We start from the raw sequence: 25,354 nt of genomic DNA on the forward strand, positions 1-25,354 counted from the left end.
GGGAGAAGCATGACTGCAGATTCTTCCTAATTCTGCTGCTGACCAGCCCCACCTTGCCCCACTCACCCCCCTCAAACACACACTCACCTATCATGGCATTGCTCTTCTCCTCCACCAGCCTCCTCCTCCTCCTTCTTGTTGTGCCCCCGTCCCAGGCTGCAAACAAGTCCCCGCTACCCCCCAGCCCCCTGCCCGCCGTCCCCACCCTGCCCCTCCTGCAGGCCCTGCAAATGCAGGCACCTGGCAGCCCAGGCTGGCGAGTGGGGCCAGCCAGTGGGCAGCCCCTGCGCTACATGCTGAACCTGTACCGCCGTGCCGCCGACCGCGAGGGCCGACCCCGCCGCGGCCGCAGCCTGGGCACCAACACCGTTCGCCTGGTCCAGGCCAGCTCCCATGGGGATCAGCCCTGGGCAGGTAAGGAGCAGGTGGGCACCAAGGATGTCATGGAGGCCTAGCAAAGCCAGCAGTGTGGGCTTGAGCCCTGAAGGGGTCTCTTTCCCCTTTCCTTCCCCCTCTCTATAGTGTCCTGGCTGGCTGGGGTTGCCCTTGCCCAGGGGGTTCCCCTTGGCAGGTGTCCCAGGCTCCTCCTGTCCCAGGGGTGAGATGGGTAAAAATATCACTAGGCCTGTGTGTCCCTCTCCCCTTCCCGTCCTGCCTGATGCTGTGCCAGGGCAGTGGTGTTGGTGCAGAGGATGGGAGTGTTCCAAACTCTCTTTACCCTTTGTGCTACCAGCAAGCCATGGCTCATGGCTGCTGTTTGCTGTGGCTTCTGCCTTGTGCTGGGGCAGATGGCTGCCCTGGGCTCCACTGTGCTGTGTGGGGCTGGGAGAAAGGGGTGCTGCTGCATGGTGACAGCTGTGCTGTGCTAAGGGGGCACTGACCGCTGCTTTCCTGCAGGTCGCTGGTATGTGCAGCCCCTCACCTACCACCTGGAGGGCCAGCCCGAGGCCGAGCACCTCCTCAGAGCCACTGTGGTCTACCTGCCCAGTCTGTCACTGGCCCATGGCCGCCTTCTCTGCGCTCTGGAGCTGGTGGCAGCCGGCGAGGCACCTGGGGTGCTGCTCAGCCCTGCTGCTCGTCCCCGCCATGGCTGGGCTGAAGTTGACGTCACCCCTTACCTGGTCCTGGGGAACAGCAGCATGAGGAGCCTGGCACTGCGGCATGTCTGTGTGCATGCTGGCCGAGCAGGAGGCCACAATGCCCCAGTGTCCCCCAGTCGCCCTTTCCTCCTGCTCTACCTTAACGACACCCAGGCAGGGTTGGCATCTCTGGCAGCAGAGCCCCACCGGCACCGGCGTGACACAGGGACGTTGGCTCATGACCTGCCCAACTACCTGCGGGAGCAGGGAGAGGAGAAGAGTGACTGTTCCCTGCGCCCCTTCTCTGTCAGCTTTGCACAGCTGGGCTGGGACCACTGGATCATCGCTCCCCACCGCTACAACCCGCGCTACTGCAAGGGCGCCTGTCCCCACCTGCTCCGCTACGACTACCACGCGCCCAACCACGCTGTGGTGCAGAGCTTTGTTCATCAGCTGGTGGATGCCAACGTGCCCCGGCCCTCCTGTGTGCCCTACCGCTACAGCCCCATCAGTGTCCTCATGATCGAGCGCAACGGAGGCATCCTTTACAAGGAGTATGAGAACATGATCGCAGAGTCCTGCACCTGCCGGTAATTCCCACTGCCCCGGCACAGCACCCCTGGGCTCTGCCTGTTCCTGTGCATCTGGACTTTAAGGTTTATCTTGCTCTGCCTGGGGCTCACTCTGCTCGTCTCTCCTCCCTGCGCGGCGCTGCTCTGTGGGGAGGTTTTACAATGACCGTTTTATGTAAATTGTGGGTTTTTAAAGGCAGGAGCCTGTGCTGGGGTGGTTGCCCCGTGGCATCTGTCCTTCCTGCAGCCCCCATGGCTGCTGCCTGGTTTTGGTGGGCAGGGGGGCTTGGCCTGATATTCCCAGAGATGAGCTGTGTCCCTGAACCGGAATACGAAGCTCACAGGAGGTGGCTGGGAGTCTCCTGGTGGAGCCAGGGCAGGGAGGGCGAGCAGTCCCTGTGCCTCTGTGCTTGGCACCACATTGGTGCTGTCGGGATCTGATGTGACCTTGCCTGTGGAATTCCTTCCCAGCTCACATGCACCCTATCTTGTCTGGTCTCAGCTGCAGTGGCATCTCACTGGGCTGGGAGTTTGGGTTGGAGAGGGGGAGGAAGCCTTTCTCCTCCCCTGCAGTTCTGTTCTGGGGAGGGCTGTGAAATTGGAGGAACTCGAGCTGCCTTTTCTGCTCCCCGTGCCAGGGGCCAGGCAGCTGCCTGTGCTAGGCTCTGCCTCCTGCTTCCTCCAACACACTTGTCCTTCAGCTCCTTGGCTTGCCCTCTAGCAGGCCTCAGGTCTTGCCCTATCCCAGGGGTCAGACTCCCATCGTGGTGTCCCTCTGCCTTCTCGCACTCCTGCTGTCCCACAGGCCTTGGGCTCTGTTGGGCTCCTGGCATGTCCCTGTTCCCGGAAGGGTCTGTCCTGCTCTCAGCACCTCCACTGCCTGACTTTCCTCTATTTATTGCTTGACTGTGAATAAATAAATTGATGGATTTTGCTAAAGACCATCTTGACTTGTTCTTGTATTGTCTCTTGGGTGCAACAGATGCCTCCTGGGACAGGCTGCCCTTGTGCTTGCACTACAGGGGGGTGAGTGCAGGGGTAAATCCCAGCTGGTTCAAGCTGGAGCTGTGAGAAGTGGCTCCCCTGGAGCACAGACCTATCCCAGGGCAGAAGGGACCAGATGTGGCTGCAGGCAGCTGTCTCCATGGGGCTGGGAACAAGAGATGCCCACATCCCCCTGTATGGGGCAAGTCCTGGGGGATTTGGGTGGGGGGGACAATGAGCTGCATCTCCCTGGGCTGTCTGTTGCTGTGGCTAAAGCATTTGTATGCCAGGGCTATTTTGGGAAGGTGTCTGCAGGCAAACCTGCCTGTTGCTGGGTGTGATTCCCTGTGTTTGCAGTTTCCCTTCTTTGAGCAGCAAGGCATAGGTGGCAGCTGTCAGCCTTGTCACCAGAGCTTGGTGGCACTGCCATCTACCAGCTGGGTGCTGTCTCTGCATCCTCAGTTCGTGGCTCTTGCCAGGGTCTCTTCTTGCTTGGCATCCAGCCCCATCTGTTATTGCTGGCCCAAGCTCCATGGGGATGTTTCAGCAGTTTTTTTTCCTGTGGGTGTTTGCTGTTGGGCAGGGTGCTATCAGTTCAAACCGCTCCCCTTCCCGTCAGCCCTGAAGTTTCTCTCCCATCCTGGCAGAGCAAGAAGCCACAGAGATCCACACTCCTTTCCTGCCCCTGTCCCCAATTAGCTACATATTGGTCATGGGTGGGGAATATCTTCTACTTTTTTGGAAGCTCACAGACCTGACCCCAAGGGGATAGATTTCCCCTTGTCAATCATTAAGTGTGTTGAATCATTCAGGCAAAGTAAGGATGAAAGGCATGGAGCTGGGCATGATCCCAACCCTGGACACCCTTGGATACCAGTGCCTGGTGCTGCCCCTGCTTGGAACCCATACCCTTGCCTCCTGCCAGGCCCCCTTGGACCTGCTGGGTGCATGGAGATGGATGAGCACTGGAGTTTGTCTGTCCCAGCTCTGTGCCCTCGGATGCACTGTGCCAATGGGATCTTGTGCCTGTTGGGCTGGGTCCTTTCTCCAGGTACCCCTGGGTGCCCAGAGGCTGCTCCAGCAGTGGGATCTCCTCCGTGCTGGTGGTGGGGCAGGTGCTGTCATAGGGATGGAGGAGCAGCAGTTCAGGAAAGAGCCACTGCCCCCAGCTGACCCTGGCACTGTGCTCACGACAGTGCCAGGGCTGTCAGGGCAGAGGCAGGTGGAGGGTGCAGGGACCCTGGCCTGCTATCCTCGTGCACCTTTCAGGGGGAATCTTCCTGCGGATCCCACAGCCATGTGAGCCCCTTGGACACAGCCTGGCATCCCATCAATGCCAGACCTGTGGGAAGCATCAGGAGTCCTGGCTTTGGGGACACACCCAACCCACCCTCAGGCAGGGGTCTTGCCTGTGGAGCTGCTGCCTGCACAGGGGGCTGCAGTGGCCCCTTGCTCTCCTCCAGGCTAGCCAATATATCCCTGTCCCCTTCTTCCCTGATCACAGCTCTTTCCCCTACCCCAAACCCCACACTGGGACTTTGCTCTGTTTCCACAGGGTACCCATTCACTATTCCTCCTGCTGCCCCTCCCAAGTGGGCATGATCACCTCACACCCCTCATCCTCTGGGCTGACATTGGACAGAGAAGGGACCTGCTCCATGTGTTCTTGCAGGGCTGGGGCAAATCTGGGCCAGGCACAGCAAGGGGGCACCGGGATGGAGCTCCCCCAGCTGTGGAGAGCAGCTGTCCCCCAGGAACCCTACTGGGGGCTGTAGCTGGAGGTAAACAGTGATGCCCAGGCTCCAGACGCCCCACAGGTACGCCACAGAGCTGCTGGCAGCCCCCAGCTGTGGTGGGGGGTAACAAGGGACCGTGTCTCCATCCGTGTGTCCATATGGTCCTGCACCAGTGCGTGTGTCCGTCTGGGTGTCTGTGCAGTTCCACACTGGTCCATGCGTCCATTCCACACTGGCACACATGTGTGTGAATCCGCGTGTCCATGTGTCTGTCCAGGTATCCATGTGTTTGTGTATCCGTGTGTCTGTGTGTCCATATATCCGCGTCTGCATGTCTTTGTATCCATGTGTCTGCATATCTGTGTGTCCATTCGTGTATCTGCATATCTGTGTGTCTGCGTGTCTGTCCATGTATCTACGTGTCCATCCGTCTGTCCATGTATCCGCATATCCATCTGCCGGGTGTCTGTGCATCTCTGTGTCTGTCCATGTATCTATGTGTCTATGTATCTGCATGTCCCTACGTCCGTGTGTCCCCATATCTGCGTGTCCATGTATCTGTGTCCTCATGCCCATCTTTGTATCTGCATGTCCATGTGTCCGTGTATCCTAGTGTCTGTGTCCATGCATCCGTGTGACTGTGCATCCATGTGTCCGCCTGTCTGTCCGTGTACCTGCACGTCTATGTGTCCGTGTATCCCCGTGTGTCCGTGTGTGTCTATGTGCCTGTGCGTCCGCACGTCCATGTGTCCATGTATCCATGTGCCTGTGTGTCCGCATGTCCGTGTGTCCATGTATCCATGTGCCTGTGTGTCCGCATGTCCGTGTGTCCATGTATCCATGTGCCTGTGTGTCCGCATGTCCGTGTGTCCATGTATCCATGTGCCTGTGTGTCCGCATGTCCGTGTGTCCGTGTATCCATGTGCCTGTGTGTCCGCATGTCCATGTGTCCACGTATCCGCGTGTCCCCTTTCCGTCTGTGTGTCCGTGTGTCCGTGTGTCCCCGAGTGTCCCCGAGTGTCCCCGTGTCCTCCCACAGCGCTGCTCGCCCTCCGCCCTGCAGGGGGCGCGGCCGCGGCGGTGCGGTGCCGGTGCCGGTGCGGTGCCGGCGGTGCCGCGATGGCGGCGGGTCCTGCCCGCTCCGTAGTGAGCGCCCCGCGGGCCGAGGCCGCCGCGGGCGGGGAGCACGGGGCAGCGCGGGCGGGGCGGCCGCTCTGGGGGCGCGGCGGTGCTCGGGCAGCGCTGCGGGCGGCAGCGAGCGGGCGGTGCCGCGGGGCGGAGCGGGGCGGGGCGCTGCCAGGACTCGTCCCGCCCCGTCCCGTCCCGGCAGCGCCGGTGCCGGTGCCGGTCCCGCCGCCGCCGTCGCCATGAGGAGCCGGAGCAACTCGGGCGTGCGCCTGGACGGCTATGGGCGCCTGGTGCAGCAGACCATCCTCTGCCACCAGGTGCGGGCACTGCCCGGGAGCGGGGGGTGAGCCCGCGGGGGAGCCCGGGCCGGGGAGTGACCTGGGAACGGTGTGTCCCCTCCGCAGGACGCGGTGACGGGGCTGCTCCCCGCCAGCGGCGACCACCGGGACGCCTGGGTCCGGGACAACGTGTACAGCATCCTGGCGGTCTGGGGGCTCGGCCTGGCCTACCGCAAGAATGCCGACCGCGACGAGGACAAGGCCAAGGCCTACGAGATGGAGCAGGTCGGAGGGAGCAGGGCCCGGGCGGCGCTGGGGGCACCCGGGGGCTGCCGCCACTTCGGGCGGGTCAGCCTTTGGCACAGCCGGGCCAGGGGCCCGAAGACCGCGGGGGGCCGTGCAGTGAGGGTGAGGACAGGGCTGTCCCCCGGCGCAGGAGGCGATAGGAAGGGATGTCAGAGCCTGCTCTTCCCAGGGCACCCTGGAGCCCAGCCAGAGGGTCCGTCCCTCTGGCTCCGGGGTGATCTGGGGCCACTGCCCTTCTCCCAGGGGCTGGGGAGCCGTGTCCTGCAGCTGTGCCCTCTGTCCCGCTGCACAGCACAGCAGCTTGGCCCCGCTGGCAGGCCAAGAAACCTTCCCTCTGCTGTTGCCCCGGGAGCAGAGGCTGTAGAAATGTGAGCTGGAGCTCCGATTACAGGCGCCGAGCCCTGCAAAGGTCATCGGCCAGCTGAGCCTGAGTCAGGGCTTCTGGCGATTAACAGGGCTGTTTTCCTTGTTCCTGCAGAGCGTGGTGAAGCTGATGCGGGGACTGCTCCAGTGCATGATGAGACAGGTAGGGTCTGGGGAGCACCTTCTGGTGTAAAGTGGTTTCCTTAAAGCCCAGCTGTGCCACAGAGACTGGCAATCCTGACTGTACCAGCTCTCCCCAGCCTCCCCTTCCAGCAAGTCTTGAAATAAGTTCTGAGTGAGCAGCTGTGATTGAAGTTCCAGTGCTGTGGGCTGGTAGCCAGTGGAGCCTTTGCCAGCTGCTGCCTGTCTCATGGCCTGGCTGGCAGTAGGACTCTGCAGCTCTCCTTCCTGAGGGCATTTGGGGTGACCCTTTTTCTCTGCGTGGTGCAGCTGTGGCATGGGCCCTCCACAGCTGCAGCCCTGCGCTGCAGTGGCCTGTGAGCCACTCACTGCCTTGGTGAGCAGAGGGGCAGCCCAGTGGCTGTGGAATTTCTGCCCTGCCAGGCGTGGCTCCACATGCTGGGCTCATGGCACGAGGCAGCCCTTGGCTTGGGAGATGTCAGACCTCTCTGGAGACAGGGTTCTATGAACTCCTGCATCCTTTTGCCCTTCTCAAGGTGGACAAGGTGGAGGCCTTCAAGTACAGCCAGAGCACCAAGGACTGCCTGCATGCCAAGTATAACACCCAGACCTGTGCCACCGTGGTGGGAGACAACGAGTGGGGTCACCTACAGCTGGATGCCACCTCCCTTTACCTGCTCATGCTGGCGCAAATGACGGCCTCGGGTAATGCTGTTGGGGGCTGCCATCTCAGCTTTGAGCGTGCTGGTCTCCAGGCTCTCTAGACCCTCAATTTGGGTGCAGCTTCCTGGGTGCCAAGCTGCTGCAATGACTTCCCTGACTCCACTGTTTCTTATGCTCACAGCACCTGTGGTGGGTTTGGGCCCCTCGATGTCCATTTGTCTGAAACCCCAGTGCAGCCATAGCGGGTGGGATTGGAGGTGGGAGTCAGCCACATGGCTGACATCAGTCAGACATGGCTCCCATCAGGCAGGCATGCAGTGTGGAGGAGGGGTCCCTGGGTTACTGCAGCCCCATCCTGGGAGTACCTGTGGGCTTGGAGTGGCTGATGTGAATTCTTCCCCCTGCTCCAGGCCTCCACATAATTCACAGCTTGGATGAAGTCAACTTTATCCAGAACCTCGTGTTTTACATTGAAGCCGCCTACAAGACCGCGGTGGGTAGTGCATGCTGGGGAAGGGGAGCGTGCTCTGGTGCTGGAGGTGTTGGGCTGGTGTCCAGGGGCAGCTGTGGGTCCCCCCTGAGCCCCACCGGCACCTCCTGGAAGCACTGCTGATGAGCGGGATTCAAAGGCTTTCTGGGTGTGTTGTGAACCAGTGCCTGCTGCCTCTACACAGGACTTTGGGATTTGGGAGCGCGGGGACAAGACAAACCAGGGCATCACCGAGTTGAACGCCAGCTCTGTCGGCATGGCCAAGGTGAGCTGGGGAGAAGTGCTGGCTGGGGGTGGAGAGCACCAATGGCCCTGAGCTGCTTTTTGACAGGGCAGGCTGGGCATGTTGAACTATCGAGGCTCAGTGCCCCATGCAGTCATAGGTTCCTGGAGAGGAAGACCCTTCTCCTTGTGCACTGGGATAAAACTGTGCCCCTCTAGCCTGCGTTTTGCCCGAACTGGGAGTGAAGAATTAATTGGTGTGGGTGGCAGAAATGTCCAGGGTCCTGTTGATGTCTGGCTACCCATGGCTTTGGGGATGTGGTCCCATTTTGACCAGAGGTGTTCTGCAGCCACAGCTCTCAGGGTTCAAATTATTTTAAATTTGGGCAGTGCATTACACACAGGGACTGGCATGGGGTGAGAGCTCTTACAGATGGGCAGCATAGTGGAGGATGTGCTTCTTTGAGTCTGCTTGCAGGCTGCCCTGGAGGCACTGGATGAGCTGGATCTCTTTGGAGCCAAGGGAGGCCCGGAGTCAGTGATACGGGTGCTGTCAGATGAGGTGCAGCACTGCCAGGTGAGACCTGTGGGGCCGTGACACCACTGCAGGAGGAACTGTGATCTACTGGGGTTGTGGTGTGAACGATGCCTGGCCTGGCAACCTAACCACCCCTCATTCTCCTCTGCCCAGTCCATCCTTCACTCAATGCTGCCCAGGGCCTCCACATCCAAGGAGGTGGATGCCAGCGTGCTCTCTGTCATCTCCTACCCAGCATTTGCTGTGGAGGACAGCGAGCTGGTGGAAATCACCAAGCAGGAGATCATCACGAAGCTGCAGGTGAGTGGCTCTGCCCTCATCTCACTATTCCCAGGGGACAGCTGCAGTCCAAACTGTTGTAGCCCTTTTCTTCCCAAAAACATCCTTGGGGAGGGAGTGCTGGATGATGTCCTCTCCCAGTCTCCATGTGCAAAGAGGCAGCCATGTGTCGTATGGCCCTGGGTTGTGATTGTGGTGCCTGAGCGATGGGTGAGCAAGAGAGGGAGTGTTTGGCTGGAGGAGACATCCCACCCCTGCTTCTGGATTGAAGGTACGGGATGCCTCACGCTGTGCCTCCTGCTTGGCATCTCTTTCCCTCCCTTCCAGGGCCGCTATGGCTGCTGCCGCTTCCTCCGGGATGGATACAGGACCCCCAGAGAGGTGAGTGTCCCTAGCCCTGCCAGCAGCAGCCCCCTGCATGCAGCACAAAGGCTGTGTTGGGGAGCACTGGGAAGACAAGAGCCCTCACTAACCCCAGGCGGTGTCATGGGTCTGGGCAAGGCTTCCCAAAATGCCAGAGCTCATTGCAGACGTGGTGCGTTCCACCCATGCTCATAGCAGATGGCCAGAGGCTGGCTCTGCCTCCATCCTGGGACCTTGTGGTGTGTCTCCCTTGGTCTGGGGGAAGGTGGAACCAGTGCCCTGCATGGGAGCCCTGATGAGGTGGGCTCTCCTAGGGCTGCACCAACCCTGAGCTAGGGCTGGAGGCCTGGGGAGGTGACCACACAGAGCTCCTCATCTGCTTCAGCTCCGGAGGTCACAAAGCTGCTTCTGCCTCTCCCAGGCCAGCAGGCAGCTTGGGTAGTGCCATAGTGGCTCTCAGGATACTTTCTGCTGCTGCTCAGGGGAGGGAAAAATGGAAAACCTTATAAGCAACAATCTCATTTGATAACCACTGAACTAGGAAATGGTACCTGAAGGCTCTTAAATCATCACCAGCTTCTGGGCCCATAGCCTGATGGGGCTCCTTTGGGCACAAGTGCCTCTGAATGCTTCTTGGCTCTGCCTCTGCAGACCTGCCCATAATAGGCAGCGTGTGTGGCTGCCCCCTTCCAGAGCCAAAGAAAAGCAGCAGCATCTCCAGTCCAGCGTTCCCAACACTTGTGAGCTTTGCCAGTGTGCCAAGCCATGGATTACTTCTGGAGAACTGTGAGGCACAGGAAGGGCAGTAGTACCTACAGTCAGATGGGACTTTGGGAGCTTGTAGCTGGAATGCAGGCACTGTAGAAAACGTCTGTTCCTTCTGTCCTCTCTGCCTAACAGTCTGCTAAGGCCAGCACTCTTCCTTCTGTGCAGCAAACAGAGCAGTTAGCAGGGAGGGTTGAGCATAGGTACACCACACACAGCTGCACTGGACTGGCAGATCTCCATCCTGACAACTTCCCTTGTGTCAGCTGCACTACATGGCAGGAGGGACTCTGCTCTCTGGCCCTGCACAACCAGCCCAAGCCTTTGCACCTGGCTGGGCCAGCTTGATGATGCTGGAGGAGGCAGATGCTGAGGGGCTGGGGCAGAGCAGGCAAGGCAAAGGGGACCCAGTGTGGCACAGGGGGTGTTGTGCTGTTACTGTACAACAGCACAGCGTCTGGGGTGTTCTGGGGGCTCTGGGGTGCTCTCGTGGGGACTGGGTAGACTCCAGGAAGGGCAAGTCTCTTCATCATCAGTGCAGGGGGCTTAGGAGGGGGGTGTCTGATGGGGAGAGCAGAGGCTGGAGGTGAAACTCCTTCTCTGCTCTGTCTTGGCCGTCGTCTGCAGAGGAGGGGTGGGAGGGCATTTGAGGCAGAGGTCTTGGTGGGAGGAGGAGCCCTGTCAGTTTGAGGGGATCCTGCCACCCACTGCCTTGCTGTTGCCTGCAGGACCCCAAACGCCTCTACTATGAACCTGCTGAGCTGAAGCTGTTTGAGAACATCGAGTGCGAGTGGCCTCTCTTCTGGGCATACTTGATGATCGATGGGATTTTCAATGGAAACATAGAGCAGGTAAGGGGGGCAGAACCTGCTGGAGTGGTGGGAAAAAAGTCCCTGGCAGGCAAGGTGTGCAGGAGAAGGATGCAGGGAGCCATGACCAGGAGCAGATTCTCTCTCCTCTCTCCTCAGGTGCAGGAGTACCGGGAAGCCCTTGAGGGGGTTCTCATCAAGGGGAAGAATGGGATACGCCTGATGCCAGAGCTGTACAGTGTCCCACTGGATAAGGTGAGCGATCCTGAGCTGTGGTGGAAAGAGGGAGTGTCTCACAGAATCACAGAATATTCTGAGTTGGAAGGGAGTCACAAAGTCCAACTGCTGAAACTCCTGATATCATTACCAGATAATTAGGTTTTAAATGCTTATTAACCCCAAATGTTAGCAAAGTAGCACATACAGTGCATGGAAACCTCATGTATAAAAAGTGAGGCTTGGAGCTGTTATAAAACCATGTTGGATAAAAACTGGTGTTTTTCCCCCAAAGCATTTCTTGCCCCCATACACAAGGGTGCTTTGCTGACAGTCTGCTCACTCAGAGGCTGAGTGCTCTGAGAGCTCAGGACAAGTGGACCTGGGCTGAGGAGATGGTGCTAAGCTCCTGTTCAGTGGTGTGGGGTTGAGAGCAGTGGCCTCCTGGTGCCCAGGTCATGCAGGAGAGGTGCTCTCCTCACCAGCATTCGAGAGCATCTCCCCAGTGTTCCTGGGACACGTTAGTCCTTCTAATGGCCTGAGTTGAGAAACCAAACATGGTCTGAGCAGCTGATTTGTTGTCTGATGTGGATGTCTGGGGCAGTCACAAGAAGAGGGGAGGAATGTAGCCAGGCTGTTTTGGACCCTCTCTTGACAAATGCTGTTGTAGGCTCTTGTTTCAAGCCTTGAACTGCTGGACTTCAAAATACAGTGAAGATGCTTCCTTCAGCATCCTGTGTCTGTGGATCCCTCCTTAACCTCCTGGCTTGTCTTCCAGGTGGATGAGGAGTACAGGAACCCCCACAGTGTGGACAGAATACCCATGGGCAAGCTGCCACACATGTGGGGGCAGTCCCTCTACATCCTGGGCTGCCTGATGGCTGAGGTACAGTCGTCCTGGGTGCTGGGGAGGGCTGTGGGGCCAAGCTCTGAACTCTCAAGGGGCAAATGCTGCCACCTGCCTTGGGGAAGTTGCCACTCCCATCCCCCAGGACTTCTTAAAGGTGGGTTGTCCATAGGCATCACCCATTCTATGCTGCCCACAAAACATTAATCTCCTCATACCATTTTTTCCCCAGGGGTTTCTGGCTCCTGGTGAAATAGATCCCCTCAACCGCCGGTTCGCGACTGTCCCTAAGCCTGATGTGGTGGTTCAAGGTGAGGGAAAGGAATACTAGCCCCATACCTCTGAGCCTGGCAGGTCTGGGGACTCTGGCAGTGCAGAATTCACAGGGGTGGCTCTGGGTGGCTTTGCTTGCTGCGTTGCTGCTGGTACCTCCCAGTCTCAGACCTGGCAAGGGGGGTGGAAGATGGGGTGCAAGTCCTTCCATTCCACTCTGTGTTGACTGAGGGAAATAACAGCTGCTGTAGCCTCCTCTGCAGAGAGGTTGAAAACTGTCTTCCTGCCACTTGGTGCAGAACACTTGGGTGTAGAGAGTGTTAGGAGGGGCAAGGCAGACCTCTGCAGTGGGAACTGGTTCCCAAAGGGACCCCTGACAGCTGCCTCTCTGTGGTGTGGCACCTTGTATGTGTCCTCAAAGGCATGGGGCAGTGCTGTCACACCCTTGTGCCCCTGTTGCACTGATCCTGTCCTCCTTCCACAGTGTGCATCCTGGCTGAGACAGAGGGGATCAAGGCAATCCTGAAGAAGGAGGGCATTGACGTGGAGACTGTGGAAGATGTCTACCCCATCAGAGTGCAGCCTGCCCGCATCCTCAGCCACATCTATGCCCGGCTGGGTGAGCTGGACTCCCTGCTACTGCAGCAAAGGGGGTGCAGAAGGGTCTGTCCCACCCCCTGGCACTCCTGCTCATAGACACTCATGTCCTGCTCTCTGCCTGGCTGATGAGGGTTCTGCTGCCCATTTCTGAGCCCAGTAAAGCTACTCATGCCCAAGGGGAACAAGGTGACAGGCAGTGTTGTTCAGGGTTATTCTGACAGGGATAGAGCTTTGGCACTGCAGTTGCACAGCCACCCCGGGGACAGACAGACTTTGATCCATATAGGAAGGACCTGGTGTGTACAGGAGTTGGCTTTTGTTCCTGTACCCAGATCTTGATGGGGAAGGCCAGCCAGACCTCAGGAAGGGTCTCCTGGCTGTCCCTGGTGGAGAGAGCCTGGAGCTTAGGCAGAATGGCTGTTGTTGGGGGATGGGCAGGGCTGAGTGTGAGGGGAGGGTGTGCTCAGCTCTGCACGCGTGTTCCCTGATGCTGCAACCCCTTGGGCATCAGCCTTGTTGTGCAGGAACCAGAGATCTAGCCTGGGCCATAGGAGACACCTGATCTGCTGTGATTTTAATTTGGTGGCTAATTTAGGCTACCAAAATGCCAAGTGTGAGATGGGCAGGGGGAACAGCCTGGCAGCTGTCAGGGCTGACATGAGCAAGGGGCGATGCTGCACTGCACCATTCTGGGCTCTGGGAGTAATCTATGAGCAATGGGAATGCTGATAGAGCTGTTAGCTTTGGGGGACCAGCCCTGTGCAGAGGAGTACCCCCAGCCCTGTTCCAACTTCTGACATCCCCAAAATCCTGGAGGTGTGACGTGTTGCAGAAGTCAGGACAGGCTGTGTGTCCCTGTTTCAGCGTGTCTCTAGCCCCCTGGGCAGGGCTGGGGACAGAGTGTCACTGTCACTTAGAGCTGTACTAGCTTGACACAGGGTTCTGGGGTATCCCACCCACAAACCAGCATTTTCCCGCTGGCTAGTAGCAAGAGGCCTGGCACTGCTTGCTGCTGCAGCCCCTTTCATTAGGAGGCTTGCACTAAAAACTCCTCTTCCTGCCCTCCCAGGCCGCAACAAGCAGATGAGTCTGACTGGACGGCCCTACCGGCACATGGGTGTCCTTGGGACCTCCAAGCTCTACAAAATCAGGAAGAGCATCTTTACCTTTACCCCACAGGTGGGTGACATTGCATGGGCTCATTCCCAGCTGTTATGTGATCTGGAACTGGGCAAGAAGTTTCTCCACTGGCTGAGTGCTTGAGTTATTCTCACGTGTGGCCCAACACCCTCTGGGAGTGTGAAGCAGCCCCAGCACTGTGGCGTGAGGCAGCCCAGTTGGTGGTTCTGGCTGTGTGCATGCTGGGAGAGGTGGTTTGAGCCTTCTGATGATCAGTACTGGGTGAAAATCTCTTTGCTCACCCTGACAAGGACACCAGGAGGAGGCCTGGATGCTGCTGCTGAGCTGTGGCATTAGTTATCTCCTCATAGTTGCTAATGGCCGGTAGCTGCCCTAGAAGTTGAGGGTCCCTTACTAGACTGTACTGGCATCTGGCAAGTAAGGTGGGATGAGCTGTCAGTGCAAAGGAGCATGTCCTCTGGGTGCACAGCGTGTCTGGCCTGGCTGAATGCCTGGGAAGATGTGAATGGCACCATAGGGACCTGGTGACTGTACAAAGGGCCGCTCATGTCTCCTGCTGTCCTCACAGTTCATAGACCAGCAGCAGTTCTACCTGGCTCTTGACAACAAGATGATTGTGGAGATGCTGAGGACGGACCTCTCCTATCTCTGCAGCCGCTGGAGGATGACTGGGCAACCAACCATCACCTTCCCTGTCTCCCACATCATGCTCGGTATGGATCCTCCAGCCTCGCAAGGTGTTTGGCTAGAGCAGCCCTGGGAAGCAGCCTCTGCAGGAGGAAGGGGATGGGCAGATCTGTGACTGCCTCAGTAATGGGGACATGGTGGGGCTGGAGCAGCCAGTAGTGTTCTGTGAAGAGCTTACCACTGAGAAGAGCCATGCCAAGTGGGCAGTTTGCCTGGCAGCTGGTGGGTTTGCCTGCCAGGCACTAGTGCCTGCAGCTCAATGGCTCCTGACAACCTGGCTTGTGGGAAGGCCTTTTGGGAGCAAGGCCAAAAAAGCAGTTCCCCTGTAGGAGTGTTCTTGGGGCTCTTTCTGCATCTTGACTCTTCACTAAGACTGACCACCTGCTAAAGGCTTTCCTAGGCAACACGGAGGGGAAAACAGTAAACCAGAAGGAGCAAAGAGCTCTGCAATGGTGTAGAGCAGAACTGGCTTGCCTGCAGCAGCTCCCAGCTTCCCCATGAGGTGCAGGGAAGTGACTCTGCTCTGCTTTCAGGCCTTTTTGATTCTCCTTGTGTATTTGAAATCCCCTTGGTGTCTTGAGTGTGCCCTTTCCTATGGTGCCTCCTGCCCCTGACAGCAGCCCCCCATCTGCTGCCTCATATGAAAGGCAGGGAGAGAGCAGGGGGCTGTTGGGTGCTGTTGTCTGGTACTGTCAGCTTCAGCCAAGCTGAAATCCCAGGAGCCTGGAGTGCATCTTGGCCTAGTTTTCCTGGAATTCAGCCTGGACAGTCCCGAATTTCCCTTTTTGGGTGGTGCTTTCGGTACCACAGCGTGTCTGCGTGCCCCAAACAAGGGTCCGCCCGTGCTGCTTTGGGTGCCTGAATGCCCACCTGGCCCTGGGTTACCTTCTGGGAGCCAGTTTGAGCAGAGGAGCCTGACTGCCTGTGCCTCTTGCCCACAGATGAAACCGGCAATAGTGTGCACCCCACGGTGCTGGCGATGCTGCGGAAGCTGCAGGACGGGTATTTCGGTGGCGCAAGGTGAGCGCACCCTCCTGGGGTGAGGGCTGTCAAGCCTCCAAGAGCCTGGTGAGCAGAGCATTGGCTTTGGGGAAACAGGCTGGGGAGGACACATTGGGGTATGCTAGGCTGTCAGTGCACCCTGGGGCTACAGTCTCAACAGAGGAGATGAAAGAGAGGATAAAGCTCTTCATGTCATCAAACCCATGGCTGCAGGATCCTTCTAATATCTCTTGGGCAGCCCTTCCATGCCCACCTGTGGCTGAAGGAGTTGCAGACAGCTAAAGCAGACACTGGTGTGCATATGCTCCTGACAGGTCCATCTCTCCCTGCCAAAGGGCCTGCCCTGGAGCCAGGAGGTAAAGCCAAGGGTACTGCCTCCCCTTTCCTCTCCCATGTGACCTCCCCATCTCTCGCCCAGGACCCAGACGGGTAAACTGTCGGAGTTCCTGACAACGTCATGCCGAACACACCTCAGTTTTATGGACCCTGGGCCAGAGGGTAAGGTCTTTGCCGAGAGTTACAGGCTCTGCAGTGACAGCTTTGAGGAGCTGGACAGCGAGGACTGGCTGCATGGCTTGCAGGTAGCAGAGGAGGGTAAGGGAGAACAGGCCAGTCGCTGCTGTGGGGTGGCAAACGCCCAACTCACCCTTAAACTCGTAACATACAACCTCCTGCTAGCATCCACGCACTTGGTTTTTCACCATGTTCCCATCTGACCCTCTGTCAACCTTGTCTGGAACGAGCTGCTACGACCTTTGTAGGGAAGAGACAAAGGATTGGCAGCTTACCTCCACTGGGGAGATGTGTCTGAGGGTCTTTGGTGCACAAGTGCAGTGCAATGTGAAGGCACAGTGACCAAGGCAGTGGGGAAGAGCCACCGTGTCCCCAAGCAATTTGTCTTTTTCCCAAAGCCTTTGCCTCTCTCCTGGGCAGAGGTGCTCCAGTGGGTGCCAAATTGAAGCCTTGATGCTGTGTAGAGGCTGCCTGAGAGTGCCTTGGCCCATCACAGCATGAGGGGGACCCTCCTTGTGCTGGTACCATGGTGGGGTGCAAGTTTTACTGTTCCCCTTGCAAGCAGGCCTGGGGATATCCCTTCCTGTGTGACCTAGTGCTGGTAATCATTGGCCTTCCCACCATCTGCTGTGCCTCTGCAGCTCCTGCAGCCACTGTCTGCACTGCTGGGACTCTGAACACTCATTTCTTTTGCCCTTATCTGACTTTGCTTGTAGCCTCCTTACAGGCTGCATCTGGGTTTGTCCAAGGTGTTTGCTTCCCCTCCAGCCCCAGTGGGAGAAAGGGGAGAGACCTGCCTGGCCTTTCTACAGCATCTCAAAGATGCTCAGTTTTAAGTTTTTCCTGTGGTCAGATGCTGCAGCCAGGCAGGAGGATGTTCTCAAGTCTGGTGCCTAGAGGACTTCTCCAGCCAAGCCTCCAGGCACTGGCATGAGGCATTCCCTCAAGGGAATGCCAGGCTGCTTCGGGTACAGCTCACCTCCTAGGGCTGACACACCTCCAAGTTTGCCAGCTGGAGAGCAGCATGGCTTTGCCCTGGGCCACTGGAAGTGCATCGTCAGTTCTGTGTTTTATCGGGGGTATCTTCCCCAGGGGGCACCCCCCTCACTTTTACCTCCCAGCTGAGCAGAGACCTGGCCTCTGAGCACCCTCTTCCATGCTGCTGTTAGCATGTGGTGCCTCTGGTGCTCCTGGTGTGATGCTGGGAGCAGTTGGAGCTGCTTAAGGCTGGGCAAAGAGAAGGCAGGAACCATAACTCCTCCTCTAACTCCTAATTAGAAATAACTGTTGCAAAACTCACCCTACCTTGCTTCTGTGCTGGAGTCCTGCTTGGAAGATGCCCTTTCTGTGCTGGGGTGCTCCTGAGTGGTCTCTGCTTGGACAGGCTGACTGTGGCTGTGCCTCTGAAGGGAAAGAGTGGGAGGGTTTCACTGCAGGGTTTGAGTGGGACACTCCTGTCCTTGCACAGGCTTGTACCAAACACACGATGCAGCACCATGGCTTCCTTTGTCCAGATGGGACTTGGAGGGAGCCCCAGTTTGGGACCCTAGCTGTCAGCCAGTGTCCCAGGCAGCAGAGTCATGCAGGAACAGAGGTGCCCTGGCTGCAGTGCTTTGTGAACCTGGCTGCTGGCACTGGCCCCAGTGTCGCTTTGTGCGGCCGGCAAAGCTTTGTCCTTGCCGAGGCACAGCTGGGGTCTCTCTGGCCCTGGGGGTGCCCCAGCACACAGTGGCTGAACCCCTCTCTGCTTCCTTCCCTTCCAGAGGACGCCTACGATGAGGTTGCCCAGTACCTGGACCACCTGCTGCAGCGCACGACTCCCCAGTCCAACCTGCCCCCCACTGCCCAGCGGGGAGGGCTGAGCCGCTTCCGGACTGCTGTCCACACCACCCGTGACCTCATGTCCCTGGCAGCCAAGGCCAAGGACCTGCATGTCCAGAGTGAGTAACTCCAGTACCCTCCACATCTTCCCTTGAGCCCAGGGGTGAGGCTGAGGTGATCTGGGAGCTTTCCCAGCTCTGTGATGCTGAGGTCCCCATGGACTACAGAGCAACTAACATTATGTCCATCATGTTAGTCCTGACAGCTTCTCCCATAGCTGACTTCTCTGCAGGGGTTACTGGGGGAGCAGCGTCAGATATCTATGAGGTGGTTTGGGGCAAGCAGTGGTGATTGGGGCCAGAAGTGTCTCTGCCAACTTTTGCATTTTTTTCTTTTTTAGATGTTGGGTTGTATGTCCCCAGCAAGATCTTCCAGGCATCCCAGCAGTCGGTTAACCTGCTGGGTTCACCCTACCAGCATGAGATGGATGGCAAGGTGAGCCCTGTCCCTCCCAGACTGAGCATTGCTATCCTTTCAGGTGGAGCCAGAGTGTCTTTGCAGGACTGCACGAGGAAGGCTTGGTGTTTGTTGAGGGGGAATATCCACGGATGAATGTCCTTGGCTCCATTTGGGGCAGGCTGCTGGTGGTGCTAACCAGCAGCACGGGTCTCCCTTCCCCCAGAGCCATGCAGTCTATGCAGAGATGGGCCTGCCCCGTGACGAGGATGGCAACGTGGACTGCAAGGCACTGGTGGACCAGCTGCGCATCTGCCCCACGCTGCAGGAGCAAGCAGACATCCTCTACATGCTCTATATGCTCAGGTGGGGTGAACTCTGCATCCCAACGGCTCACTGAGCAGAGAGGGGGTTGGCACGGCCCAAGGGGGCTGCTGGAGAGCTGCCAGAGACAAATTGCTGTGTATAACCCAGCACCTCCTTCACTGCAGGGGGCCCGAGTGGCACACGGGGCTTGATAGCAAGCCTGGCCCCACTGTCAAGGAGCTCCTGACTGAGCTGTATGTGCGGGTGGGGGAGACACGCCAGTGGGCCCTGATCCGCTACATCTCTGGCATCCTCAAGAAGAAGGTTGAAGCTCTGGATGAGGTAACAGCTGTGCAGCCAGCCTCTAGCGGGCTGAGGTCTGTCGGGGAGGAGGCAGCAGAGTGAGCAGGTGAACCGTGGCTGCATCAGCTCTGTCTCCCTCTGCCTTGTGCTGAGCCCCCAGACCCTCAGTTTACAATAGCTGGGGTTGACCCTTTCTGTCCCCAGGCCTGCACTGACCTCCTGTCTCACCAGAAGCAGTTGACTGTGGGGCTGCCCCCAGAGCCACGTGAGAAGACAATCTCCGCGTGAGTGTGGCCCCTCTCCCTCCACCAGCATGCTGGGCTGGATCTGGATGTGAGCCTGCTGCTCTGGGGTCCATGGGCAGGAGTGGCCCTGGCTGGCTGTCCCCAGCCTGTATCTTTCCTCTTGGGGCTGTACAGACCAGGGGCATGCAGGGCTTGCTCTGCTGCCTCTCACTTGCTCTACTGTTTGTTCATGCCCCAGCCCCGTCCCCTACGAGGAACTCGTTCACCTCATTGATGAAGCCAGTGAGAAGAACCTCAGTGTGGCCATCCTCACCCAGGTGAGGGGACAGGATATCAGGGGGGACCCCACATCTGGGTGTCTGCCCTGCTGAGCAGCAGTGGGGTGATCTGCCTCTGCCCCTCCAGGAGATCATGGTGTACTTGGCCATGTACATACGCACGCAGCCTGTGCTCTTCGCGGAGATGTTCCGCCTCCGCATTGGGCTCATCATCCAGGTGATGGCAACAGAGCTGGCACACTCCCTGCGCTGCTCGGGTACGTGCAGCGGGGACGGCTCCCCGGCTGGGGTGGGTGCTGTGATGCTCGGGGCTCTGTCAGCCAGAAAGGAGTACTGTTAAAAGTAGCAGCTCAGGTTAGGACAAGACCCTGCATGGAAGTGCCAGCATCTGCAGCTGGACCTGTTCTTGGGCAGCACAGGCGAGTGATTGCACTGCAGTCTCCATCCCGGCATGTGTTGGGCTGGCATGGGCAAGAGTCCCTGTTGTAGGCAACAACTGCAGCTAGTGTATGTCTGTGGAGGATGAGCTCCTGTGCCAGTGCTGACCCTGCTCACAGAGTGTAGTGCAGGGTAGAAATGTTCTAGGAGAACTATGAGGCAGGGTACAAAATCCCAATTCTGTTCTCTCCAGCCACAGAAGCCACGGAGAACCTGATGAATCTCAGCCCATCAGACATGAAGAGCCTCCTCTACCACATCCTCTCTGGCAAGGAGTTCGGGGTGGAAAAGAGCAGTAAGTCTCTCAGCAGAGAGCATCTCTGGGCAAATCTGGTTCCTGGTGCAGAGTGTGGTCAGATCTACGTGTCCCTGTCCTCCCTCATGTTCAGCACGGCTGCTTCTGCACTGCAGGGGTCCAGCAAGAAGCTGTGCTCTTCATAAGGATGGTACTGAGTGATTTCCGGGGATTGAGCCCTGTGGCTGTTTGGGCTTTGCTTAGTTTGTCACTTGACCTGGTCAGGTCTGAATTGAAGCAGTACTGTGCTGTGCTCATGGATCTCTGATGCTGTTGGGATAGAGGGCAAGGGCATGCAGAGGTACCAGTGCCTGAGCAGTGACAAGGGACAGCCATGCCCTGAGCCATGGTGCCCACTCTAGACCTCTCTTCCCCTGCAGTGCGTTCAGTGGACTCATCTGTGGTCACCCCTGCCGTCTCCATCCGTGACGTGGGGACTGCTGGGGCCACCAGATCTGAGCGCTCCGGCCTTGTCAAGCTGAAAAGTGAAATCAGACAGGTGAGGGCAGGCAGTGCAGGCTGCTCATGACAGGTCTTGTGGGTGACAAACAGCTACAAACCAGGCAGAACTGATGGAAGAGTGGGAGAGATCTCAGCTGCTTCCAAGAGCTAATTTTGTCTCTGGTCCTGCCCTGGGGGGGAAAATTGGGGTGGATCAGTTAGTGGGTGGGGGTTGCTCTGGCAGTGCAAAGGGAGCACAGGGGTGCTTGAGAAGGTGCAGGGGTGGGGAGGACCATGCAGTGTCCCAGGTGTGGGTAGCATGTTGGTGGGCCACTTCCAACAGCAGAACCTTCATTTCCTTCTTCTCTTGCAGCAATTGAATAAACGTAGGCAGTCTATGCCTGGGAGTAAGGTGAAGCCCCCCTGGTCCTGCAGCCTCAGCTTTTGCCCCTCATGCCATGCACCAGGACAGCTTCCTCACATGCATGACTCAATGAGCTTCCCTCAGCTGCTGCAGCAATGAATTGCCTTTCCCTCTCTAAGCAGGCTCAGGGCTGCTCTGTTCAGGACAGGGAAGGAGGCTGGCTCCCTGGGAAGAGGTCAGCATGGCTTAACGTGCTGTGGGGGCCCAAGGCTGGCACTGCCCCACAGGAGCTCCCCTTGGAGTAGGACCTGCTGTGTTTGGATTAACAGGAAGGAAGGCTTCCCTAAGCTGTGGGTGTACTGCCATTGCAGCCAGCTGGGAGCTGTGCTCCAGAGCTTCTGTGGCCAAATACATTCCATTACACTCACAAAATGCAGTGAGCAGGATGGCACAATGCTTCCAGTGCCATGACCAGTAGTGACCCTGCCAGACAGTTCACTGGATCCTGCCTGTAACCTCCCCAGCTATTTCTTCTCTGGGGGAAGAGGCTTCTGGTCAGCTATAAATGCCAAGGACCTCCTCATGTGTCTGGTGTGTGGCCAGAGGAGTCCTGAGCTCTAGAAGGGGTCCTGTCCTCAAAGAGATGGGGCTTGCAGGGACCAGGCTGATGCAGCAGGTTTAGGGCCAACTTGCTGCAGTGTGAAACCTGATATTGCAGAGGGCCATCTGTGGGGCAGTGACATAGCTACTGGCCCTCCTGTCTGCCCAAGACTCAGTCCCTGCCCATGCCGGCACCCAGCAGAGCAGTAGCAGCTCTGCTCCTGTGCACAGGCTGGCACAAACCCACCTCTGATGCACCCCACCAGCATTTGGGGCCCCTCAGCTGCTCCATGCCCTGGTACAATCCTTCCCCTCTGATGGTAACATGGGACTTTCCACAGCTTTCCTCTCAAAACTGCATCTCCAGCTAACTGCAGCCCTGGGATAACTGCCCCGTGACCTGAGCTTGATCTGTGCTGCTGCTGCTCCGCTTGCTGTGACTGCTGCCCTGCTCTGGCACAGTCTGATTTCCTTCTCTCCCTTTCTCCTTCAGCCCGTCAGTTTGCAGTCCAGGGACATCGACCTCAAGTCCTCTCTGGTAACCTGCGTTTGTTGGCTGCATGCATGGGGTCTGTCCTGTTTGTGACGGTGGGGAGGAGCTGTGCTCTGGGGGGTGCTGTAAGGTGGGCTTTGCTGGGGGCAGGGGGTGGGAGCTCTATCAGACTGGAGAACCAGAAACTCTTGAGCAGTAGCAGGCTGCGCTCTTGTAGGGTGTTTAACTTTGCAGCAGTCTCTGTGGTCCTTGTTTTGTCTGCCCAGTCTGCTGCGCACGCGGAGCTGCTGGACAAGGACTCCTTTTCAAGCATGCTGGAAGACCAGGGCAGTAAGGACAGCCGGCAGGGCCAGTGGCAGCGGAGGAGGCGGCTGGATGGGGCCCTCAACCGTGTCCCTGTGGGCTTCTACCAGAAGGTCTGGAAGGTCCTGCAGAAGGTGAGCTGGATGTCCAGCTGGCGCCTCTCCTGTGGTCCCAGGCACCAGCCTTGCCAGGGGTACTTAGACACTCGGGGCTGGTCCCTGATATTGTGTAGATATGTGCTTCGTGGACAAGGCCTGCAGCTGGCCCTGGAAAGCTGGGGAAGACCTGGAACTGCCTCGAAGTCACGTAGGACTTAACTCATCCTGTGCCTTGCAGAGGGGAGCATTAGCCAGACAGGGGCAGGGGTGGAGCCACAGCTGAAGGAGGTCCAGGCACACCTCATGCTCAGCATGCTGAGCCAGGGAGCAGAGCCCTGTGCAGGGGGGCTCCGGTTGATGCTGAAATGATGGGAAAGGAGTGATGCTGTGCAGAGTCAGGAGGCAGAGCTGGGGTGTGTAGGCAGCACACACCAGTGCTTAAGTGGGAGTGAGTTGGTGGGCTGGACCTATGTGTCTTAGCACGATGCTTCTCCAAGCCATAACCACGATCTTTCTTTCTTGTTCTGCAGTGCCATGGCCTCTCTGTGGAGGGCTTTGTTCTCCCCTCCTCAACAACCAGAGAGGTAGGAGGTTCATGTGAAGGGGAAATGGGGCATGCAGGTTGTTGTTGGGTGCTGGGTGAGTGCCCAGCATAGCTCAGGACTCGTGCTGGTGATAAAGTGCTCTCAGTACACTTCTTTCCACATCCTCACAGATGACCCCAGGAGAAATGAAGTTTGCTGCACATGTGGAGTCTGTCCTCAACCGTGTGCCCCAGCCAGAGTACAGGCAGCTTCTGGTGGAAGCTATCTTGGTGCTCACCATGCTGGTGGACATGGAGGTGCACACCATCGGTGGCATCATACCTGTGGAAAAGATCTTGCACAGAGCCAACGACCTCTTCTATGAGGAGCAGGTAAGGGCCAAGCCTCACCCAGGGCTGCTGGCTGCGTTCCCCAGAGCTGCACAGGGCTCACCCACCTGAGCAGGAGGGCCCTGCCCCTTGTCCCTGTTGCATTCATGGGTCACAGCAAAGCTGTAGTGTCCTCCTCCCGCTGCTCATTGTCAACTTGTCACACCTGTGAGTGCAACAGAGGGTGCTTGGGGTGGAAGCTGGTGAGGGGGTTGCTCTTATTCTAATGTCGGCTTTCTTCTTCCCTGTCCAAAATCCAGAAAGCCCTGGGCGCTGACGACCAGATGTTGGAGAGGGATCCTTCGACAGGCATCTGCATCCTGCTGTACGACAGTGCCCCGAGCGGCCGCTTTGGCACCATGACCTACCTGTCCAAGTCGGTGGCCTTGTACGTGTACGACTTCCTGCCCACAGACAGCTGCTCCATGCAGTAGCTCTCGCAGCTCCTCGCTGGGTTGCAGATGCTGTGGGGAGGGTTGTTTCGTACAGCTTGTAAAGAGGAACACTAGGTTAGTTTGCAGGCAGCCTGCTTGGCCATCTCTCCTCCCAGCCCTGGCCTCTCAGTGGGTGAGCAGCCCTCTGAGGAGCCCCACAGGAGGCACGTGTCCTAAACTGACCTGTGCCTGTGTGGCCTGAGGAGCAAGGGAAAGGCTGAGCTTTGAAGCCTGCTTGTGTTAGAAGTGTCTGCCTGCATGGCTCCTCCTGAGCCATCACCCCCAGAGGGACCTCTGCTTGAGGCAGTTGACCAGACCTGCATGCTCAGCACTGCAGTGCTCCATGACCAGCTCATACTCTCCCTGCCTCCAGCAGGTTTGCAGTTTTTAACTGTTTTAACTGTACTGCTTTTTATTCCAATCTGCAGGATTTATACTAGTGTAGGCTGGAGCTCTTGCTCTTCCTGCTGCTGCTGGAATAGTTTTGCTAGAGAAATAGGGGATGATGCCTGAGCCTCTGTCCCAGCACGCCCAAAATCAAAATGGTCCAGCCCAGCCACAGCCATGCTGCTTGGAAGTAGGCAGCCCATCATCTTTCCCTTGGGGGTCCTGTGTGCAGAGCTGGGGAGGTTGTGGTAGCCAGGATCCCTGTTGCCACCAAGATGTGAGGACAGGGCTTCTGGCTGGCTGGGGCATGCTGGTGGCAGCCCCTCTGTGCCATATACTTGTCCCTGGCAGCAGTGCTGGTGGCCAGGTCACAGGTCCCCGAGTTCACACGTGCCTTTTGAAGCACCTCTGAGCTGGCTGCTTGGTGTTATCTGTGCAATCACAGCCGTGCCCTTAACACTCAGCTCTGGCCTTGGCCCCAGCTCCCACAGCCTGGCATAGGGAGGGGTGGGGACACAGAGGGTGCCTGCTCCACTCTATCCTGCAGGTGCAGCTCTGAGCAAAGGTCCCTTTCCCCTTTGGGGAAGGTGGATCCTATCCAACACCAGTGTGCCTGGGGCTGTACAAGCTGTGCTGTTACAGAAAAATCTGAAATTGTGGCAGTGACACCAGCCACCAAGTCATATATTGAACAGACTAGGTCTGCCTCTTCCAATGTCCCTGCCCACAACTGGAGGGACGGAGGAAAGAACTTGTGTTTCAGAATCACTTACCAACCATCCCCATGCCCTGAAGTCTCTTTTGATTGCCCTTGGACTACGTGTTGTGGCTTCATTCCCGACCACGTGGAAGGCAAGCAGTGGGTAAAAGTCTGAAGGCTGAACCAGGCTGGGAAGTTTCCTAGTGCTGCCCTTAACCTGGGCCTCAGGGAGGCAGCAGACTTCCCTGAGAGGACTGTCTGTATGGCATATTGGCCCGTCTGTGCGCCTCAGAAAGCAGTCACCTGCAGCTCTCACCCATCTTTCTTCTAGAGGTTGCCATGGTCTGGGGGGTATCACAGGTATGCACCTCGTCCATTGCCTGGCCTTCCAGAGCCAGAGCTTCATACCTGCTATACAGAGTCACAAGGAGAGGCAACGTGGGCAAGGAGGGGATTTGCCTCCACCCACTCCTTTCCTCTATTCC

General features: G+C 57.8%; 2 protein-coding genes across 3 annotated transcripts; both read left to right on the forward strand.

The window, feature by feature from the left end:
* Positions 1-67: 67 nt before the first annotated feature.
* Positions 68-2,562, forward strand: BMP15 (bone morphogenetic protein 15). Its single transcript, XM_032702030.1, has 2 exons — positions 68-414; positions 898-2,562. Exons 1-2 carry the CDS (start codon positions 93-95, stop codon positions 1,671-1,673), a joined length of 1,098 nt encoding a protein of 365 aa, XP_032557921.1. The 5' UTR covers positions 68-92; the 3' UTR covers positions 1,674-2,562.
* Positions 2,563-5,695: 3,133 nt separating this feature from the next.
* PHKA1 (phosphorylase kinase regulatory subunit alpha 1) lies at positions 5,696-24,785 on the forward strand. 2 transcript variants are annotated; one of them, XM_032701753.1, is made up of 33 exons: positions 5,696-5,816; positions 5,904-6,062; positions 6,562-6,609; positions 7,124-7,292; positions 7,661-7,743; positions 7,925-8,005; positions 8,441-8,539; positions 8,654-8,800; positions 9,107-9,160; positions 10,636-10,758; positions 10,876-10,971; positions 11,711-11,818; positions 12,012-12,090; positions 12,537-12,671; positions 13,722-13,831; positions 14,361-14,505; positions 15,421-15,499; positions 15,900-16,075; positions 17,758-17,934; positions 18,216-18,310; positions 18,498-18,637; positions 18,763-18,919; positions 19,085-19,164; positions 19,364-19,442; positions 19,531-19,660; positions 20,035-20,136; positions 20,517-20,635; positions 20,951-20,989; positions 22,035-22,079; positions 22,301-22,471; positions 22,966-23,019; positions 23,151-23,351; positions 23,609-24,785. In XM_032701753.1, the coding sequence occupies exons 1-33, from the start codon at positions 5,739-5,741 to the stop codon at positions 23,780-23,782; spliced, it is 3,732 nt and encodes a 1,243-aa protein (XP_032557644.1). In that variant the 5' UTR covers positions 5,696-5,738; the 3' UTR covers positions 23,783-24,785. The 2 variants fall into 2 exon arrangements, with proteins under 2 accessions (XP_032557644.1, XP_032557646.1); XM_032701755.1 differs by having other exon boundaries at positions 15,900-15,979; positions 23,609-23,782.
* Positions 24,786-25,354: the final 569 nt, after the last annotated feature.

Source organism: Chiroxiphia lanceolata, chromosome 14 (genome assembly GCF_009829145.1).
Source record: "Chiroxiphia lanceolata isolate bChiLan1 chromosome 14, bChiLan1.pri, whole genome shotgun sequence".
In the NCBI taxonomy this organism is placed as follows: domain Eukaryota; kingdom Metazoa; phylum Chordata; class Aves; order Passeriformes; family Pipridae; genus Chiroxiphia; species Chiroxiphia lanceolata.